Source organism: Diuraphis noxia, unplaced genomic scaffold (assembly GCF_037042655.1).
Source record: "Diuraphis noxia isolate RWA-SAM2 unplaced genomic scaffold, SU_Dnox_SAM2 contig0004, whole genome shotgun sequence".
Lineage (NCBI taxonomy): Eukaryota > Metazoa > Arthropoda > Insecta > Hemiptera > Aphididae > Diuraphis > Diuraphis noxia.
The window spans coordinates 51819118-51833564 of record NW_028301714.1 but is presented as its reverse complement, the minus strand read 5'-3'; the positions used below and the strand labels follow the sequence as shown (position 1 = coordinate 51833564).

At 29.9% G+C, this 14447-nt stretch overlaps 1 protein-coding gene across 4 annotated transcripts in view; it reads right to left on the bottom strand.

The window, feature by feature from the left end:
• LOC107164983 (uncharacterized) overlaps positions 1-14447 on the bottom strand; it is a 48472-nt gene that overhangs the window by 4726 nt on the left and 29299 nt on the right. For 3 of the 4 annotated variants that reach the window (XM_015513025.2, XM_015513028.2, XM_015513026.2), the window contains exons 6-15: positions 11283-11450; positions 10840-11169; positions 10243-10428; positions 10067-10171; positions 9019-9432; positions 7492-7686; positions 7186-7361; positions 2947-3024; positions 2798-2873; positions 1691-1753 (exon numbers count right to left, since the gene is read on the bottom strand). In XM_015513025.2, the coding sequence (XP_015368511.1) occupies positions 1691-1753; positions 2798-2873; positions 2947-3024; positions 7186-7361; positions 7492-7686; positions 9019-9432; positions 10067-10171; positions 10243-10428; positions 10840-11169; positions 11283-11450 (1791 nt within the window). The remainder of the gene's footprint in view (positions 1-1690; positions 1754-2797; positions 2874-2946; positions 3025-7185; positions 7362-7491; positions 7687-9018; positions 9433-10066; positions 10172-10242; positions 10429-10839; positions 11170-11282; positions 11451-14447) is intronic. The other variant, XM_015513027.2, reaches the window with a different exon arrangement.

Here is a 14447-nt window from a genome sequence, read left to right as displayed (position 1 = left end):
ACCGGCGTCGAGATCGTTTTTAACGACGGAGACGCATACGACAGGGACGGGTCGCCACCAGCCCGGTCGGATCTTTGCTTGCTCTTGACTAAAGTTGCCGTTTGTGGGCTGCCCATAACTCGACTGACCACAGTGGCCGGTTGCGGTACGCATTCATTATACGGTGCGGGAGGACTCACAGGGTCGTCGTACATGAACGGCCTGTGGGCCGTGGTCACCGAACTGTTATACAACGGCAGACGTTTTGGATAAGCGACTGTTCGGGGCGGCTCTAATAACGACGTCTCTATTTTCGGGATCGGCTTCAAAGGCGTGAACTGCTGTTGTTGCTGTTGCTGCTGCTGCTGAACCGGCTTGAACGCAGATCGAACTCCGTGCGAAAACCCACGGTTCTCTCTCGACCACTGGTCGGTGGCAGAGTTGGGCTTAAACGAAGCGATCTTCTTCGAACGGTTATAAGCAATGCTGTCATCCGATGGACATTTGCAAATGTCATGCCAAAAAGTTTTCGCTACGTTTCTGTTTGGTGACACGGCGGCCGAAGCAGTGGTCATCCCACCACCACCACCGCCGCCAATCCTACTCTCAAACGTCGTCTTTATCCTACCAAAACGGTTGCCCCAGTTGCCCTGTAGTTTGCCTTGCAACGGGTTGTAAGCCGACGCTGTGAAAGCTTTCTCGTCCGCCTCAGCCTGGTGCCGCAGCAAAGCTAAGTATTTCTTATCGTTGGCCGTCTTAGGTTCGAACATGGGCACTCCACCGCTAGAAGAAGTCGTCGGCGGTTCCTTGATGTGCGGCACGCGCCGCGGCCGGTATTCATCGTCGTCTCCCGAAGAACGTTCTCGTTCACCGGCCGCACCGCGTTTTAGTTTCACACGCTTTCCCTGCAGCCGTAACTTACGACAATGATCGTTGGACGCGATCTGCAACAACCGCTGTGCCGATGAAACGGATTTGCCATCGTCATCGTCGTCGTCGTCTTCTTCGTCCGGTGACGACGACGACGACCCACCCGCAGACGAGTTGGATGAATCACGAATCGACATGGTCGTCGTTGTGGAATTTTTACGTCTCTTGCAGTCCAAGTCTTTGACTATTACATGCTGTGCCGGCGGACACGTGAAAGAGTTGCAGTTCTGCAGGGCTTGTATCGACGGTTCCGGTATGACGCAGTCCTCGGCCAAGTGATTGGTGCGTTTCGGCGGCGGCGGAACGAATTTTACTGGCCTGAACGTCTTTTGGGCGGCCACTTCATAGCATCGCGGCGTATTGCGTGCGGAAACTGCCGCGGGTGTCGAGGATGCGGGCGTCGTAGTTCCGCCGTATCCGTTCTCTTCCAGCCATCGCCTGGCATCCTGCAGCTCTTCAGACGATACACCGACTGTGTGTCGGTCCTGCCTTCCCGCGGTTGCCTTCCGGTTCCAACACTTCCGGGGCGGTGGCGTCGGTTTTCCGGTCTGGTCGATGGACGACAACTTCAGGCTGGTCTGCAGTTTTGTCAGCAGTTCGACAACGGACGAACGCCTGAGCGGATCCAGTGCCGGCAACGCGCTCTCTAGATTTGCCAACGCTCCTTGCACTTGCACCAATATCTTTTGGTTCACTTCCTCGCCCGACTCAGTGCCCGAATCATCGACCGCGGACGTGATAGGTTTTAAATTTAAATTACACATAGGCTGCAATAACTCACCGTTTTTTCCGTTGCTCGTGGTGTTGTCCGTTAGGGCAGCCAGTTCGACGACGTCCGTACACGCTGAAATTACATTAATATGAATAATATACCTACATCATCTAACATTATTAAAACAAAAAAAAAGTACCGACTACAAAGATATAAAGTATGTACCTACTATAATCTAAAAATCAACAATCGTCGAATACAATATAATATTAATGTAAATATATTATTTCAAATGCCCTGTTTTTTTTATACCTAGGAGCTAATGCCAACACAAAAATTTCAACTCTATGCCGAATTTAAGTTACAATATGAAATGATGCCAGAATCTAATCTCAGAATTCCAGTGGAATTTGTTTAAAAAAAATATGTTATGCGATTAAGGATATATAATGAAATATATTAAATATTAATATGTATATATATGTAGCTTTTATACGACGACATCGTTTTACAATGTTTATAAAAATGAGATGACATACTTATCTACGTAAGATTTTGATCGTATAAATAAATATAGTACCTACCTAATAATATTACACGTTTATAAGTTTATCCACAAATCCACAATGGCCAATGACATGTTATTACTCACTAATATTTTGTATTCTAACAATTAATTATACTTTATTATACTTCAATAATTATTTTTATGATGAACTTGTAATTTTTCTATTATACATGGTATTTAATAAAATAAAATAATAAAGGTACCTATTTTGAGCAATTATTTTTTTGGCCGGTATGAAAAATGAATTTAATTCTAATAATAACAACACCATAACCTAATAGCATTATATTACCTTCTTCAAACAATCCAAACTAAGTTTTGGTTAAAATTTTCAAGTTTATTTATATTTTACTGTAGTGTTAAAAAAATTGATATAATATGCCAAGATAAAATTATTCATTTTGATTTTAAAATAAATATTTTTATAAAAATTTTCATTATTTGTAAATACAATATACATATTGCATAATGCAAATTAATATTTTACCTATGTTATGTTTTATTTGGTAAGTAAAACAATTATTTTATTACGTAGATATGATTTAAATTATTACTGATAATTTATTACTATTTAGGTAATCAAATTAATTGTAATTTAGTTATGTTACCTTTATGTTCTGCCATGATTTGCCTTAACCTGGCTCTGATTTTTCTTCTTTGATCGTAGTCTGGGCAAGATTCCAACTAAATAATTAAACATTTGATAAATAAACATACAAGTAAATTATCTGTAAAATAATTAAGCGAAGATACTAACCAAAATTTGTAATTGTTTTTCGTCCCAAATATTATCGAGTTCTTGTTCGTTAAGGTTCTTCCTAATCACAGGAGATTTCTACATAAAAAAAACGAATGGCAAATATAGTGTTATGTTCATATGCTATTATAATGTACACACAATAGACTTTGTTCTATTTAACTGGTCAATATTGTGTTAACAGGTGTCAATCTAAATAAGGACCCTCGTGTACAATACACATAAATATAAATTTATGAATTTACTAGTAAAAATAGTTGGCAATATGTTTTATTTGCTGGGAATCGGCCAAACATTGCCCTAATAATATTCATGGACCAACAATTTTGGGGATTTCCGTGTGTTTAATCTACAACCACCAATTAGAAATAAACACAAAAACAAATCTAAATTCGGGGTGGAAATATTAACATTCTGAAAACAGAACAGAATGTAGAACAAAATATGCGTTCGTCCGATTCGTGTTCCTGCCAACCGGCAAGACTTCGGAGTAAGACTATTAGATAAAGACCCATCTGCACATCTTTCAACTTAAAATTGTAAAATTACTTTATAATCATTAGATATTTGTATTAGGTACTTTCAAGTTTTATTAATTACCTATATTATATACTCGATCTGACCAATCTGCAGAACTTCGTACCTTATTGTATGCCTTAGACCTATATTATAATAAATTAAAACCTAAGCCAGTAAGTAACAACTAAAACGTAAAAGAATAAAAATCTATTGATTCCGGGCGAATCGACAAGTCGAACTGCACTCTCTTGTAAGTGGGTAAGTACTTACCTAACACAAGAAAAAAAAATTGAATGCGAAAAATATGATAAAGTGAGAATTTTTTACTTATTTAGTTACTATGGAAAAAAAATTATACGATATTTTTCAGCAACACGGACACACTCAATGTTCACAGAAATAGTTGCGCGTGAAGCCAAGTATAAACTGAACTGCGTGGCCAACGGAACGGAGCATTCGACGTCGAGTGAACCACCGCGCTGACCAAAATAGGATTTGCCTTCAAATATTATTTTCGTCGTGAAACGCGCAAAGCCAAAATGCGTTGTCCAACGGGTAGGGAAATTAACTGTTGGTAGAGTAGTAATACTATTATTGACCGTTGTATTATGTTCGGTAAACTTGCGTCTGAACAAAGATGCCGATTTTATGTCCAACATAATTCGATAATTATTTACCGTAAACGACTTACAAACGAACAGGGTGGCACCTTCATTATATTTATAAGTTAGTTTATTGTTCAAAATCCAAGTGTACAATAATGCCAAAAAACGTAGTGACTACATAGACCGGGGAAACAAATAAGCGCCATGGCTTGTTCACCCCGTTAACAAACACAAAGCATTAAACGATTGAAATATTCTTTGTATTTATAAATGTATAATACGAACATTATATAATATACAGATAATACATTATACTCCTGCGTGACGTCATTTAGTAGCAAACGGTTCTCCAATAATAGATATGTATAATAATTCTAACAAAAGTGTTATTGCTGGACCTTACTTTACCTCGATCATGCGTACCTTTTGTTTTTTTAAATTGTTTCTATATTGTTATATGTTTCTTTCTATCACGTCGGCTTATTGTGCAATATACTGAATAAATTGATGAATTTTTTTATTTCATATTAAAAATATAAATATATTCATTGTTTGTATAATTAGTAATTACTTTTTTTTTTTTTTTTTCTTATGGTATCGAAGACCGGAGAAGGAACTATGCTGCCAATACTTCTCCTAATTAGTAATTACCTAGACATCTATTTGATAAAATGTTTTGTTCTATAATTATTCTAATCATAATTTTTTTATTTAAGACACTTAATATATAGCTATAGGTAAACTATAAAACAGACCAAAACATAAACTTGCTATACATTTCTATCAATATAAATAAATAATTTGAGTATTGGTTGAGAAAAATATATTTAATCAAAAGGATATGTTTACTATGTTATATTATTGTTAATATTTTATATTATTGTTAATATTAAGATATTCAAAGTGGCCATAAAATATAATAATATAACTAATATAAGCTAATATTGTCAGACGAAGCTTTTAAAAAGATTACCCAGGTTCTACTTTAAAATTATGATAGAGAAGCATATAAAAATTATTTTTAATTTTCCCTTAAATTTATCATTTGAAAAGGTATATTATAATTTATTTGTCGTGTATAAACTATTAAGAAATGATCTTATATTAAAAATGTATTAATTTTTAAGTATATAATATACCTAATATATACGAAGGATTTTGTAAATTTATTCAAAACTAATTATTTAAATTTTAAGACAGACAATTTTCGCTGTATGAAATAATTATTTAAAAGTTACAAATAACAATAACATTAAGACGAAATATGAAAGATGAAGCTATTTTTAACATTTGTAAAATACTACGATTGTGTAATAACTATCAACACAACCGTTAAATGTTTTTTCTGACATCTAAATACCATAAAAAAAACATTTTTTTATAGTTTTAAATGCATAGTAAAAAGAACTATTCAGCCAGACTGTTTATACTAATTGGATGAAAAATTACAAAATAAATTGTATTTAAATTATGAAATTTATTTAGAATTATTAATTTTATATTAATACAAAAACTAAAATTGAAAATGTATTGAGTAAAAACTAGGTAATTAAGATAACAAAGCCGATAGTTGTTACGTACACAAAACTTTTCAGAAAATATAGTTATTTTTCTTTCAAAACAAAGTAAATGTTTATTTCCTACTTCCCACGATTTATTTGCGTTCCAACTTCTAGTTGCACTTTTTTTCTTATAATAATTATACAAAATATTTTTAACTTGCAGCTGATTACGCAGTAGACTCCCCAACTATTGTGTTCTAGTTTTGGTCCAATATTTATCAATAAGTTTGGTATTAGTCTGTATAGTCATACGAGTAATATCCAGATAAAATGTTAAATTTTTAGACAAACATTTTTAGCCATTTTGTCACTGCTTGTAGTAATGTAGGTATGAATAATAATAATGCACCTATGTTTGTTTTATAATGAGTAGGGCTGGGATTTATATGTAATAAAAAAACCAAAAATATGTACATATATATGTAATTGAAATTGCCAAAATATGTAGTATAAAATAAAAAATATGTACCTACTAAAAGAAATTTTTAAAATATGTTAAAATTTTAAATTAAAATACAATTCTAAATAATTTTATAATACAATTTATTGTTTTTTATGTCTAATAATTTAATTTAAAAAATATAATAATTTGTGGTAAAAAATTAAAAAATATGTTGTTAAATTGAAATACAATTGATGTTAAATCAATTTAAAGTCAATCAATGAAAAACTATAAATTATTTTAAATTTTCAAAATTAAATGTACGTTAGGTGAAGATGTTTTCATAACCACGCGAACACGCGAACTGATTGTCTGATAGGTATTGTTGTAAATTTGTAAATATATTTTGTCAAATAATTGTTGAACATAAAGTATAATCATTAAGGTATGGACGTATGGTTATCGAACAGAAACAGATATGATAAACTAAATCAAGTTATTAATATTTATTTTAACCTACTTATTTCCTATATGCATTAATACATTATTATACACTTAAAATTTGCTGAGTACCATTATCGAAATATAAATTTAAAAGATTATTAAACAACCGAAATTGTCAAAATTTAAGAAATATGTAAAAAAGCGAGAATTTTACAAAGTATGTAAAAATATGTATTTATGACGAAATATGTAAAAATATGTAAAATAAAATATGACATATTTTATTGCAAATTACGTGAAAAGAATTTATCATTTGCAAATTGCAATAATTAATTTATCGTGTTTTACTAAATATATTATGTATTTACATACAAATCCCAGCCCTAATAATGAGTTAAAAAATATCAATATACGTATATAAAGATTAAAGAACCTATGTGTTGAATATTAATAAGATAGATTATTAGTAGAATATTATTATTAGGTATTTATAACTTACATAGAAACATATAAATTTGATTTATAAATCAACGCCCAACTTTTATCTTATTTTATTGGAAGTTCTTAAATTTTTATTTTTAACAGTACATTATAGTTTACTAGCTGAATTACCCGGCTTCATCCGTGTTTATTTTTTACTTTCTCAAAATTAAATTCTTAGTTCAACACACTTGTTATGTTTTAAAGAAGAAAAAATGTTTTTATGTGTTATAATATTATAGCTTACCTGTGCTCTTTGTTTTTCAACTTGGTTAACAAGTGCAGCACTACTTGTAGTAGAATTATTGGAAGTAGGGGATTTGTTTCCTTGTTCCATTCCATGAAGGATGACTGAAGCACCTAAAAATTTGTTAAGCAGAGCTCGGGCTTCAATGTCTTCATTGGTATCACCATTTTCTACAACTATAATATAAGACAAAAATAATTAAAGATTAGCATATATATATATATATCTAATTAATACATATTATATTATATAATGTTGATATTTTTATTTGTATTTTACATTTTTTTATTATTAATCATTGTTTACCAAGATCAGCATTTCGCATTCTGGTTAAGACATCTTGTACACCAGTCACTCTTGAGTTATTGTCGAGGAAGGATGTAGTAGTTCCACTATTTTTTGTTGAATTCACTTTAGTTGTTACTGTTTTTTCTTCAACTTTTCGTGAACTACTAGACACATCAGATTTAGTAGTTCTGTTCTGTTTCAAACTAGATGAAACTGAAATATAAAATAGTTCATTAGGGTAAATTAGGATTACACTTATCATTTATTATAAAGCATTAGCATAATATTAATTAAATACTACTAAATAAATATAACTAAATGAAACTAAAATATAAAAGAGTTCATTAGGTAAAATTAGAATTACATCTATCATTTACTATAAAGCATTAGCAAAATATTAATTAAATAGGTATCACTAATAAAAAATAACTTAAAAACATTTTAAAATAATACATTTGTTTTAAATTTCATTCAGATTTATTAGAATGTTTATTTTTTACTGTAATTGCATTAATGATAACTTTTGATTATCAAACGGCAAATGCAGTTTTAAATATAATTTTTAATTAATCATTAATAATTGTATAATAAAAGATACTAAATAATATTTTATGAACCTTACAATAAGAGATCAAAATTCAAAATTGACTTACACTTTATTATGCATATATGACATTATTCAGTATTTATCGATTATATATAACCATAGAATAATAAAGAAGGATCAAATTGATAAGAATAATTGGTTAATTAAAGAAAACATATACGCTTTATAGCAATTTGGTACCTATGTCCGATACACATCATGCATAATAGTAGTGTTGAAAAAGTTATGTTTTTACTGATAATTAAATTACACTACAAATTATCTTTCAAAATTTTAATTACATCATTCTTAAGTTACATACATAGTCAAATTGCACTACTTTTAAGTTAATAAAAGCAACTTTATTACAATTAAAGTTACGTTTTTTTTTAAAGATTACCAAAGCTTTATAATTGTGTTGTCAATACGAGTAATAACTATCAAGAATATGAAATTGATAAAATTGTCATTTAAGAACAATTATTGTTTAGCATATTTTATGCTATTTTTTACATTTTTTAAAAATAATTTATTTCCAAATTACTACATTTATTAAAAATAAAAATTTTATGTTAAATGGTTATAAAAATAATGTTTCTACCAAACAATCATCTCATATGATAAATAAGATGGAATAATTAAGTAATGAACAATTTACTTATTTACTAAAAAAAGTAACTTAAATTAAGAATAAATTACTTACAATTAAATGTAATTAATTTTCATTCAAATTACATTTGGACATGGTTAACTCAACATTGAAGGGACAGGACAAAATAATCTAAGGATAGTACAACAATAGGAAATTCTAGAGACCAGGAATAAGTTTGAGGTATTAATTATTTGAAGTTCAAAAAGTTCAAATTAACTAAGTTCAACTGAACTTAAAAAGTAAAATTGTTACACTAATTAATAACCTAAGTTGAATTAAGATCACTACCTAATAAATAATAAATTACCGGTGGCTTGTTGAAATTTATGTTGAAGCGCCTTGATTGAATCTCCGCGCACCAAACTTGATCTTGGAGTAGACTGTGGCGATTCTTCAGGTTTTTCATTTCCATTCAGTTCTTTGGATGAACGCCTGCTGTCTTGATTAAAACTTTCTTGGCTAAACCTTTTCTGGATATTTTCAAATTTGTCATTGGTTCGGCTCCTTTTTACTACTTTGTTTCCGTCAACTCGATCATTGTCACTGAACTCTTCGGTAATTTCAGTAATTTGGGGACCAGTGTCTTTTCCAATATCTGTTGTGACTGTTGTGACTTTAGCAATGCCTTTTTTGGGATCTAAATTATCTGGGCTCTGATAGGTGTAATGTCCTCGAGTCAGTTTTCCTGTTGGTTCTTGTTCATTCACAGATGACAATTCACCTATAACAAAACAAATATGTGGATATTTATTGTAATTCTACACCTTGAAATCAGAATTATAAAATTATATTATAAATAAATATATTTCTTATAATAGTTTAAACTATACCTAACTTGCAAAAATCAAATCATAGTTATGACTGACAAAATATTAGGTACCTGATAAAATCAAATTATGTTCCCATTGTATTTGTAAAATTTGAAAAATTATAAGAGCTATTATAAAAAAAAATAACACTATGGGCCATGTATACGAAAATATTAGAAAAGTAAAAACTAGGCCAATATTCAAGACAAAGTCCCAAAAAAGTTTCATTTAAAAATATATGATGCACAAAGCTGAACGTAATGTAGTAGTCTTAGCACTTGCTGATGCCATACACAAATAACGGCTTTTGAAGTGCTTCGAGTTTTTTGTTTTAATTACGTTTTGGACGAAGTCCAACTTGAACTATTTTGTTTTATTTTCACCTAGCCTAACGCTCAATCACGTGTCATTGTTACATAACATAAAATAAATAATATAAACTTGCCATTTCTCACAATAGTTTTATTGCAAAATTTCATTTAATAAGACTACGCAATTAAATAAAAAAGTTTAAAATATAAAATATGGCCATGTTTAAGTACTAACCTTTCAAGAAATCTTGTGTGACTGAAACATTTCCAGATCCATCGGAACGCATTACACTCTTTGATTGAAAAACTGTCGATTGACTTTTACTTTTAATTATAGTTTCTAAAACATATTAAATATTTATGAATTACTTAAAAATCAATTATCCACACTACCTAGTTTTCATAAAATACCATTGTTTTGATCATCTTCTGTTTTTTTAATAGTCGAACGCAACGAAGTAATTTCGTTGGGGTCTGTAAATCCATTTTCTTCAAAAGTTGAATACAAACCCTCATCTTTCGTATCAAGTATAAAACTATCTCTAAATTTTGCTTTTGGTTTTTGCCTAGGTTGTGAGTCTAATTTGGAACTCTCTTCTAAAACAAGCATGATATATAAATTACTCGATTTGAATACAATAAAACATAATAATTTTGTACTTTTGTTTAACCCATACACCCATACATTTTAATTTTAATTTATTTTACGAGTACCGTTATAGAAAAGTGTTTTGTTGACAAGTCTTAAGTAATTCCAACGAAAAAAATAGAATAATAATTATATTGATATATAACCTTAAAAATTATAAGCGCGTCATAAAAAAGTAATCAAGCTTATTTGCAGACAATACTCAACAACACGCGATTCAACATTTATCATTCAAATCGATTATTTTAATAATTCGATGTAATAACTGCCAATATGCTAATTAATAAAACTTTATAAATTATAATATTTTACCTTTACTTTGTAGTTTAACTTGAATATAATCACAATAAATGACTTACTTGCGTGTTTTTCGTGCTTGAGCACCAGATCCTTTAGCTGTGGGGATACCGGCGGTTCCGGCATGTCGTCGTAAATAGGTTCTTCGTTTTTGCCGATGCTTTGCAACGCTTTCAGGCCGAACAGCGGTTTACCCTTATGGTCGGTGATCAACTGATCGACACCGCCTTTTTGACCGGACACTGTTTGGTGCACAGTGCTCGATGACTCATGAACCGTATATGTGTTCTCGGATTGTAGAGCTTTGAGACCGAACGATCTATGTTTTTGGTCAGAAATCTGAGTGTTGAGTGATTCAGCTTCGCAGCGGACGGATGACGACGAATCGTTCTCTAAAAAAGAAACAAGTGTCAATAACAACAATGCACGAAGTAGAAATGTAGATATAACATTGATCTGTGAAATGCTTAAGTATACAGTGAGGTTTGCATAATATTGTACTCACCACTCACAACCGATTGATTGGCATTATTTGTTTTCCTGAGAGCTCTCAATCCGAACAACGGTCTACCATTGTCGTCGGTGGGACCTACACCGTAGCTAGAAGTAATTGAATCAGTAACGTTTTGTTCTTGATAAAGGTTTGTTCTGCTGCTGACTTGTTCACTTTTGACTGCAAATATATATATCTATATTTTAGATATTTCATATATATATATATATATTAACAACAAATATAAACGCAAAATTAAAATAATAAAAAGACCCAAAATAAATATGGACATAAAAAAAAATAATGTAGCATAAACCTTAATCGTAAAATAAAATGTTTTGAATCATTTTTTTTAAATGTAAGCAAATTAAATAACTATATATTATTAATTTATTATTATGTTACAATAAAAACAGTGAAAAATAATACTTCACACCAGGCATAATAAATAGCATTCGTGTTGTAAAGTTTGCAGCTTACAAGAAAATACGGGACACTCTTATTACATTAAAAAATAATATATCATGTTAATTTTCGTGTTTTCGGTTTATCGTAATAACAAATAAGTTATATTTTTATATTTTTAGTGAGTGTTATAATTATTTAAAATATATTTTATTACGATATCACTATATCAAAAAATAATCCCACAAGCTACAAATTAATAAAAAAATAAATATTACATATTTATATAGATATTATAAAGGCAATGAGGCATCTATCCCCCCATCCTCCTTAATCACGACACGTTCTTTAAGTTATAATTATTACGATGCATAATACTATAATAGTTGCCTCTCATCCTTATCGCAAATAAAAAGGTTGACATACACTAGTTGTCTCCAATGATCAAGTGTTTCATTATTATAATATACAAATACGAATTTCGTTTCAAAAATGTTCACACTATTTACCAACCATATACAATTAAACGGTGGTTCATGAACTTTACTAAAATCTTATACAAATAATACACAGCTATTAAAAATAGTAATATAATAAATAATCAATCAAAAACACAATAATTTTAAACGTATTTATAAAAAGTGTGAATCATTTAGGCACCATTCATACATTTATTACAAAATTATTTTACCAATAGATATTAGGTAAATGCTCAAAAACAGATGTCCATGAGATCAAGGTGACGTAAATTCGTATTTGCATAATTTTATGCATAATTTAATTATAAGTAAATGATAATAAAAGCACATTAAAACAAATAATGTCTAATAGATACAGACTGCCGAGCAAATTGACACGGACTGAAATATGATCTATGGCCTATGCAAATTTAATAAATCTTATTTGAAGAACTTACTGAAAATCACACGTTTAGTTTAAGAAGGTCCAAGATTTTTGAAAGTGTTGTTAATTTATTACATTTTATATTATGTTTACAGAATGCTATATTAATGCTAACAATTTAAATAGAATTAATTTCTGCAAGGTATCTATACCTAAATATTATAATAGTGAACTTTAATCACGTGATTATATTTTTTTATGTCACGTGAATATTTATTTTCTGGTTGATGTGTCATTACTCTACCTATGGGAAAAATATTTTTTCATAATACCATCTAATCAAATTAATCTAATTTTTGAAAACCAAAAATATCGGTAACAACTAGTAATACTTGATGGGAACAAATTTCTAAATTCATATAGGATTATGTCAATGATAGCCACCGCACGGTTAGTATGATGTGCGTGTCGAATGCGTTATCGTTTTATATTACTTATTATATATCTAGATACAATGGGAAAGCATCAAATCTGTATAGGTGGTGTCAAAGAACTGTTACGTGACAGTTTTTTTTTCCTAATTTCCATATCAATTATATGTTACGCAACTGCAATTTCCGATCTTTGTAAAAAACATTTGGTAGCGTAAAAAAGTAATTCAACTACAGTAAAAAAAGTTCTTATACAAGATCATCATTTTTATTGGCCAATATTGAAATATTAAAATTAATTTTATATTTTTATGTATAATTTAAGAAAGTCTGTAAAGCAGGGTTTACACTATACCAACTCGTGTCATGTTTTGTATATTTATTTATTTAATATGTATGTAACAAAATGTTATTAACACGTTACTTACAAGTTGTATGTTGAATATATATATTCTACTTTAGTAACTTTATACAACACAGCACGGTATATTGAGAGCCTAATTTAATGTTTTTGTATAGATACACAAATACCATAGATTTCGATGAAATGTAATGTTTAGTTTGTTATTAATTATTGTCATAATAAATTATACATTATAATTATTAATGAAAAGAGTTAGTATGAACGTTAAATGGATATATTTTAATCTGACAAATGTATGGAAGAATGATGTTGAAATAGACTGATAGATTTAGGTTAAGGTTAAGAAAGGTTTTTTTTAGTTGGAAACGAATCAATTTGGAGCTAGTCATTTTAAGTTCCATTTAGTGTTTACATAGACTATCCTAGAAACAATTACGACAACAATTCATAATCCTATTTGTCAGATTTAAATCACCGTGCATTAGCCAACAAGTGAGTATACCGAAACAAAAATCATTTTAAACATACAAAAACTGGCTAAAATGCTAAATAAAAAATAAAAATTATACAAAAAACATTTTAAATCGTAAAACATAAAATTTTTTAACCCTAATATGCATACTTATAAGTTATAAGTTTTAATACACATCATATTGATAATTATTGACTGTTAAAAACATGATAAATACATAGTGTATTACGTATTGTATAGATGACTTAGTGTTATAACTAAACAAAGTCGGGGCAATAAACAATATATTATACATACACATTAACTTAGAAAAAAATATTTTAAACGCACGTGGATACCTACATAAATGCCAAGATGACTGACAAATGTTTATAACGAACGGTGTTATAGTTATAGCCTAGGTATATCGGTCACTTTTAGGTTAATGTAGGTAATATTATGTATGTGCGAGATGATATTTTGTATTAGTTTTTTTATTGTGATGGGGAATTTTTTATTATTCGCAGGAAATGACCAACGGAAATACGGTTACGGACTACAAAATAATTAACTATTGCGCGTGTGATTTAGGTGTGTCAACCATATAATGTAGCTACCTATAAATTATTTGTATCCATAATTTATTTCCGAATTATTCTCCCAGATGCTTGCATTATTCAATT